Source organism: Saccopteryx bilineata, chromosome 2 (genome assembly GCF_036850765.1).
Source record: "Saccopteryx bilineata isolate mSacBil1 chromosome 2, mSacBil1_pri_phased_curated, whole genome shotgun sequence".
NCBI lineage: Eukaryota > Metazoa > Chordata > Mammalia > Chiroptera > Emballonuridae > Saccopteryx > Saccopteryx bilineata.
Window position 1 is genome coordinate 135,149,060 of NC_089491.1, and position 8,071 is coordinate 135,157,130.

The 8,071-nt window shown below is 50.6% G+C and overlaps 1 protein-coding gene across 1 annotated transcript; it reads left to right on the plus strand.

The window, feature by feature from the left end:
- Window positions 1-443: 443 nt before the first annotated feature.
- RND1 (Rho family GTPase 1) lies at window positions 444-7,368 on the plus strand. Its single transcript, XM_066254819.1, has 5 exons — window positions 444-650; window positions 1,414-1,501; window positions 4,407-4,516; window positions 5,361-5,495; window positions 6,270-7,368. Exons 1-5 carry the CDS (start codon window positions 531-533, stop codon window positions 6,513-6,515), a joined length of 699 nt encoding a protein of 232 aa, XP_066110916.1. The 5' UTR covers window positions 444-530; the 3' UTR covers window positions 6,516-7,368.
- Window positions 7,369-8,071: the final 703 nt, after the last annotated feature.

Sequence of the window (8,071 nt, forward strand, 5' to 3'; positions counted from 1 at the left end):
GAGGATTAGAGAAACAAAGAGGTCAGGGATCGCTGCCCCCACCTCCACCCTAGGGTTGCCACCTGTCTATAGTTTAGGCAGGTTCTGCTTTTCTGGGACAACTCCAGCTTGACCTCACTTTCTGTGTTCATGGCTAGTTTATTGTTTTTTGACACTAATTGGTGGACACTCAAGACCATTAAAATTTTGCTTCAAGTCCCTTCCCCCCTCTAATACAATTGCAAAACGTGGGAATCCCCTTTCAGAGGACGCAACAGTGCAGCTTTAAAAGAAAGGGAAGGGAGGAAGAGGGCGCTGACTCAGATCCTCCTACCATTGGCTGCCGGAGGGGATCCCACCTCAGGGATTGGCCCTGACAGAGTCCGTCTCCGCTTGTGATTGGCTCATCCAGACAGATATAAAGGGGTTGTGCCGGCCTCCTGTTCAGTTGGAGCAAGGCAGGGAATTAGCTTTGGTTTGTGTGCTGAGACGCACCTGGCGCATCCCTCTCCTCTTTGAACCAGAGTCCAAGTCCCGGGGAAGCTGCAGCCATGAAGGAAAGACGGGCCCCCCAGCCAGTCGTGGCCAGATGTAAGCTCGTTCTGGTGGGAGACGTGCAGTGCGGGAAGACAGCAATGTTACAGGTGTTAGCCAAGGACTGCTATCCCGAGGTGAGCTGCCCGCCTGCCCCCTCCAGCTTTTCTCCTTGCCTGCCTGCGGGCCGGCCCCGGGGGTAGAGTCCCACCTGCCCAGGGAGCTGTGTCTCCTTTCCGCACCCCGCCCTCAGCCTCTTTCAGGCTAGAGGGCCGCCCTGCCTTAGCGTCTCCCCTGAGACCTGTTCCACTTATGCCGCCCCGCTGGCTCCTCCTCACCTCTTCACCCATAGGCCCTGATCAAACCCCCTCCTACCTCCCTTCATCCTAGAGTCTGCTCCCTAGAGAGGGTACTGGAGGCATTTGAGAATCAGGGGTTTGTTCACGCAATACCTGCCCGCCCCTTCACCCTAACCTCAAAGGTTTGTGAGCATGGCTCCAAGCAGTCTCCTGCCACCCGTTTCTGCTGTTCTGCTGCCAGGGGGCTTGTGGGGAGAAGAGAAAGAGCTAGAATTGGCTTGTGGCTCTGAAATTGGGAGACAGACAAAAATGGGGATGAGAGGAATGTGTGTGTGTGTGTGTGTGTGTGTATTTCTGACCATCTAAAATGTGGGGGACTTGTCCCTGGCTAGAAGTCATTTCCATTTCTTAATTTGATGGAGCAAATTGCCTGGGTTTCTATATGTCCCTGCCTCCTGTCCCATGTGGTCCCTTCTGCCCCACATATCTTCTTCCCTGGTTACTTTAGTATCTCACTACAGTGAGTGGCTTCTTGTGTAGCCAGTACTAACTAGAGGGTGTGGGGGGGGGCAGAGTGTGAATAGTTCCTCTCTTTTTACAGACATATGTGCCCACTGTGTTTGAGAATTACACAGCCTGCTTGGAGACAGAGGAACAGAGGGTAGAGCTTAGTCTCTGGGACACCTCAGGTAAGACTGCTGACCCCAAATACCCCCTTCCCACCTCCACTGGGCTGCTGCGGCTGCTGTTTTTTAGAAATTGTTTTCCTCTTTGATGGGGAGTAGTATAGTGCTGGCCAGGAAACTGAAAGAAGGGGGAACCTGAAGATTCCTCAGTTGGGTGTTGGGGAAGGATCCACTCAGTAGGCTGGTCCAGGGGTGCAGAATGGATGAACCCCAGAAGCCACTTATTATTCTGGGTCTAGTTCAGTCCTTAAGAGGGCTCAATATTGCCTGACCTGTGGTGGTGCAGTGGGATAAAGCATTGACCCAGAACACTGAGGTCACTGGTTCAAAACCCTGGGCTTGCCTGGTCAAGGCACATATGGCAGTTGATGCTTCCTGCTCCTCCCCCTTCTCTCTCTCTCTCTCTCTCTCTCTCTCTCCCCATCTCCCTCTCTCCCTCTTTCCCTTTCTCTTCTCTCTGCAAAGAAATTGATAGTCTTTTAAAAAAATTTTAAAAAGGGAGCTCAATATTGAGGTGACTGCCCCCTGAATACTTGGGGGCAGACAGACAGGGCTTCTCCATTTTCACTCCCTGCCAGCCACACACACAGCCTTTATTATCCCAGAGTAAAGCCAAGTAAGGCAGAAGGTAGTGCTGCTGGAGGTCGTTGTGGTTGAGGCAGGGAGACAAGCCTGCTTTGGGGGGAATATTGCTCCTGACTCAATTTTCTCTCCTGCATTCCATCTCAGGCCACTGCTCTCAGCCTGCTGCAGCTCAGCTCCACTCGTCATACCGCTGCGGCTCAGGGCTGAAGTGATGCATCATTGGTGCTTTGGCGGGTGGGGGAGATGGCTTAATATGGGGCAGAGTCACATTGTAGGTAGTGGCAGGAGGGAGAGTGCTGGCTCTGACCATTTCCCCTCTCTCCCACACTGGGCTGAGGTAGAAGTGCCTGTCTTTCTAGAATGTAGGAAGCAATATTTTCCTACCCTCTCAACCCTAAATCCTCAATGCTAGACCATCTCTTGCATTGATTCTGATCCCTTCCCATTATCTCTTTACCCCAGTGCTTTTAAAATAGACTGGATTCAGAGTCATAATTAAGGAGTAAAAGCCAGAAATAGGGGGAAAGAAAATAAGATTCACTCCTCTCTAAAAATGCATATTCAGGTTGAGTTTAAAGAGGAACTATAAATCACTAGGGGTTTCCTGTTACATACAATAAATATGCTGTCCTGCTCCTCCAAAGAGCTATTGTTCCCATGATCCAATTTTGAGGTCTGGAAAGATTTGGGGCAAGGGATGGGATTGATGAACAGAAAATGAGACTTCCCCTTCCTCCCTTCCTTCCAAAAACAAAACAAAGCAAAACAAAAATCCCTCAACCTGCTGTGCTTTCTCTGCTGCAGTTCCAGGGGTTGGGAGGCAGGGTTCTGGTTATCTTGGACCGTGCTGTACTGGCTGGATCCGACGGGAATGCAATTGGCTGCATGATATATGCTTTTGCATCTGCCGTACCCTGCCCACCTTTCAATCTTCCCAGAATCTTACTGCAGCTCATCTCTTTTCACTACCACCGCCCCAAAACGCCGCCCCCCCCCACTTCCCTGCTGCTTCCCCTTCCTCCCACAATCAGAATGAAGCCTTTGAATTCCAACCCAGATAAAGGAAAATCAGCAAGGTGGTCTCTATTTCCCATGTTGCATCCCCCCCACCCACATCCAATTTCCAAAAGGATGCAGGCTATCAGTCATCCTCAAACTCCCTCTTTCAAATTAGATGCCCATAAGGAAGGAGGAAATGTCAGCCAAGTGTGGGATGGGGCTTCCCAACATTGGGGCCAGGATGGAACCTGTTCCCATTATTCACTAGCCGGTCTTAGGGGTGGGGGACAGCTTGGAGCCAGAAAGGAGGCCTCTTCCCCTCCCCCCTGCCACTGCTGCAGTGCTCCCTTTGCTCAGTGCTGCAGTGATAAGACCCCACCTCAGAGAGGGAATGGGGGCAGATTGCTGAAGGAGCAGGCAGCTATTCCAACTCCCCTTTACTCTTTTTTTTTTTTAACAACCAACCCCCTCCCCACTTGGATTCCCCCCAGTTTCCATGGCGATTGTGGTGCAGGAAGAGGGGCTGCTTGCTATTCTGAGCACGGATTGTCTGGGTTCCAAATCTGCTACTGTTCCTTCCCAGGGTGGAGGGGGGCAGGCTCAGCTCCTAGCATTCTCCCATATTAGACCACCTGGATCTGCATTGCCTGCTGCCTTCCCAGTGAGGGACCCTTACTCAAGCCCCCAAATCCCAAGTGATTGGTGCTGCTGTCTTTGAGACTGTCTTCCTAAGATCTGGGGGGAGAGGGGCTGGCTGCAGCTTTCCTTTTGCCCTTTTCAGTGTAACCTGATTTGGGTAGAGAAGGAGTGAGGCACTGAATCCCTACCAGCCACTTAGAGTTCTGACCCCAGGGCAAAAAAGCAGGGCAGCCAGTTATATAACAGGCAGGTTTATTTTTCATTGAGGAGAACCTTGGAGCAGAAAAAGGGAGCAGAGATTGGGCAGCAGGCAGACTCTAGAAAAGACAAGGCCCTAAACAAGCCCTGGTCTCTGCAGGAGTGGGAGTACCCTCCTCTGGGATCAAAACTGGCAGACCTTAAATTAAGCCCATAGTAAGAGACCAGACAGGGTCAAATTATGCTCTGCCCCCCCCTTTTATTTTGCCCCCCTTTCCCTATTTCAGGGCTAAGGAAGATGATATCTTGCATTGCCTCTGGTAGGTGGTCAGGTTCCAAATACATACAGCAGCAGGTTCCCCTGGGAGATGGGTGGGGCCACCTAACCTAAGGGACCAAGGATAGAATTGCCAGGGCTCTTTGGACTTAGGCCTGCAGGGAGGGAAAATGCCATGGCTCATTATCAGCTCTTTCTCCCCTTTAACAGGATCTCCTTACTATGACAATGTCCGTCCACTCTGCTACAGCGACTCCGATGCAGTATTACTGTGCTTTGACATCAGCCGTCCAGAGACAGTGGATAGTGCACTCAAGAAGGTAAGTCTGGAAAAACTGCAATTTCTAGCTCAGCTTGAGAACAAAAAGGAATCTTGGGGACCTTGTCATCTAATCTACTCTTGTGTAACAGAAAGTGAGGCCAGGGAAGGGAGAGATTTGCCCAAGGCCACACCATTAGCCACAGCTCTGTGTCTAAAACCCAGATCTCCTGCCCCTGCCCTGTACTGCTTTGCCAGAGGCCCAGCCAGGGAGGGTGGTGTTGAAGACTCTGGGCAGCAAAGGTTTGAGAGTCAGAGAACCTTTTGGTGATATGGTTTCATTTGCAGGCAGCTTCTATAGACCTTGATCTCCAGCCCATTGGGACTAGGCCGGTCAGGCAGGCCTGAGCAGAACTGCTGGTAGGAAATGCCTAGGTCTGAGTGGCAAGATCTGACCACACTGAAAAGTCCCAGGGTACCTTGTGGAACTAGCCTAGTTTCTGAGAAGGCTCTGGGACTATCTCCTTCCCTTGGGAAGAGACCAGTTGGCTTCCTCCTGGCTTTCTGGACTTGTGAAGCCCTTTGACTGGATTGAGGGGGCAGATCCAGTCCCATATGCTTGGCAGAGAGTGGGAAGAGATTTACCCCTGTGCTTTCTCTGGTGACAGTGCTGTTGAATCAGAGGACAGGCTCTTGGGTCAGTATTCCTGTAGCCCCAAAGGCCTCACGGGCAGGAAGATGATGTAATTAGTGCAGTGGCAATGCTGTGACTCAGAGGGATGGCTGGGCTGGTGATAAGCTGTATGGTGTGTATGATGTTGCCAACTGGGCTTCTCTGGGTATTTGTCAGCCACTGACTGTCCTCCCTTCTTTCTTCCCCCTAACCTTCTTGCATGGCTCTTCAGTGGAGGACGGAAATTCTAGATTATTGTCCCAGCACCCGTGTTTTGCTTATTGGGTGCAAGACAGACTTGCGAACAGACCTGAGTACTCTGATGGAGCTGTCCCACCAGAAGCAGGCACCCATCTCATATGAGCAGGTGTGTAAGTGTATTGGGGGGTGGGGTGGAGAAGTGCTTAAACTCTCACTATGACAAGAGAGAATTGGTCTTCTGGGGGGCCATCTATAGTCAGCAACTAGTCATCTAAATAGAGGTGGTACCCGAAAACTAGATAGAAGGTGACAGAGGACAATCTGACTTTGGGTGATGGGTATGCAACATAATTGAACGACAAGATAACCTGGACATGTTTTCTTAGAATATATGTATCCTGATTTATTGATGTCACCCCATTAAAAAAATAAAATTATAAAATAAATAAATAAATAGAGGTGGTACCCATTTACCGAGATTTATACGATAAGTTGGTAGGTGAGCCATTCCTGTGTGTGCCAGTGTTTCTCAGATTGTTTCATGTGTACCACCTGCATTAGAATCACTAGAGGTGTTTATTAGAATTCCTGACTCCATATCTAAAGAGTCACATGGTAGAAAGATATGGGAATTTCATTTTTAATGAAAACCCTGGATAATTTCTTATGCACATGGAAGCAAGGGCTCATTTCTTTTAAACCATTGTTTCACATTAGACTCATCTAGGGAGCTCTTAAAAATACTAATGCCTAGCCCTAGGCCCTACCACTAGAAATTCTGATTTACTCTGTCTGGCATCAGGGTGATGTTGGGAGATGGGCAGTTGGGTCCCATCTGGAATGATTCTGGGGAGTACCACTAACCACAGGAAACTGTATTTCAGAGTCATTTTGAACCACTGCATTGGTGACCTCCCCCTCCTCCCCCTTCCCCCTGCAGGGCTGTGCAATAGCCAAGCAGCTGGGTGCGGAAATCTACCTGGAAGGCTCAGCTTTCACCTCAGAAAAGAGTATCCACAGCATCTTCCGGACGGCGTCCATGGTGTGTCTGAACAAGCCCAGCCCAATGCCCCCAAAGAGCCCTGTCCGAAGCCTCTCCAAGCGACTGCTCCACCTCCCCAGTCGATCTGAACTCATCTCTTCTACCTTCAAGAAGGAAAAGGCCAAAAGCTGTTCCATTATGTGAAGTGGGGGTTGGAGAGGGGAGACAGCCTCCCACTTCCTCCCTTGGGTTGCAGAGGCACGAGAGAGGGAGGATGAGACAATTTAGGACACTGGACAACGAATTTTTCAGACGGCCACAGTGAGGGCTTGGAAGGAGACAAGAATGGGACAAAGAAAGAGCCAGGTCCTGCTTGAGGACCTGACATGGAGAAAGAACCATCACACCCCAAGCCAGGCAGTAGGTGGTGGAGGGGCGGTCGCCCCAGTGCCCCCCACTCCAGAGGAAGGAAAGGTGTGGGGGTGTGGGGGGCATGCTGGGCTCAGGGGCTCAGGGGCCTGCAGGAGCCTCACCTTCAGCATCATGCCTCTTCCACCCAGCGCTTCCATGCAGGCCAGGGGATGGGAGGGTTCCCTCAGCCCTTCCGTTCCCCTCTGAGGAGACCACAGGGAGTGGAGAGTGGAGAAGCTGTGAGGTAACTCCCTTGGGAGCTGAGCCTAGGTGCTTCTTCATTACTGAAACCAGAAGGGCAGGAGCTGGTCAGAGCCGATGAGAAGGAAACCTCATCTTTGCATAGCCCATGCCTCATGGAGAGGTGACATCATACATTCACATGCTTCTCACCTGAGTCCCCAGGGTCCAAAGGAGAAGCCCCAGACCCCTTTCTCTTGCAGTGTGGGGGTGGTGGTGCTGCAGGGGGCAGGGCTGGGTGGGGGTCACCAGACTTTTTCTGCCCTTAGGGCAGTAAAGCTGGCATTTGTTTTTTAGACTCCTATCTTTGGAATGGGGGGAGGGGGGAGTGTTTCAATCTGTTATATGTTCTGTGTTTAAAGAAGAAAACCTATTTATTAATGAAAAATATAACACATATCAAGAAGTTGGCTTTGTTTTCTTAGTTTCTTTCTGTTTCCTTTGGTCACTGATAATGAGGAAAAAACCACCATGGGGTCCTTTCTGTGGGTTGCAGAGTGGCTGCCTCCACTGTTCCCTGGCCCCTCCAACACAGATGTCCTTCTTCTACTCCCACCCCCACCTCAGCCCCAACCCCACCCAAGCCCTAGCCAATGAAGAACTCCTTATCCTGAGAGCAGGGTTTCTCAATCTTGGAAATAATGACATTTTAGGCTAGATAATGCTGTGTTCTGGGAGCTGTCCCGCGCTTTGGAGGTTTAGCAGCAGCTCTGGTCTCTACCTGCTAGACATCAGCAGCATACGCCCCCCCCATCCCCAGTTGTCACAACCCAAAATGTTTCCAGATATTGCTAAATGTCCCCTGGGGAAAAAGCACTTCTGGATGAGAACCATTGCCCTGGAGAGCCTAGAGGAGAGACCGGTTTAGTGAAATTGGGATCCAAGCTGCTGAAATCCCAACCCCTTCAGGTGGACAGACTGAAGCCAAGTTTAGGATAGGAGGTTCTTGGAATTCTAGTCTCTGAGTTAAAGAGGGAATGTCTTCTGCTTTCTTGACCTTCCAATTCCATTGCCTATTGATGGCAGCTCAGGGGCCTCAACTTCCCTTCTCTTCAGTGACTTCTAGCTCTTTTTTTCCCAAGTTTCATAGTATGCTGGAAATAATGAGC

Bases quoted from the DNA above. Each gene is read 5' to 3' on its own strand.
- RND1 (XM_066254819.1), top strand. From the start codon at position 531: ATGAAGGAAAGACGGGCCCCCCAGCCAGTCGTGGCCAGATGTAAGCTC. The intron at 651-1,413 runs GTGAGCTGCCCG...CTCTTTTTACAG, and splicing joins CCAAGGACTGCTATCCCGAG to ACATATGTGCCCACTGTGTT. The intron at 1,502-4,406 runs GTAAGACTGCTG...CCCCTTTAACAG, and splicing joins TAGTCTCTGGGACACCTCAG to GATCTCCTTACTATGACAAT.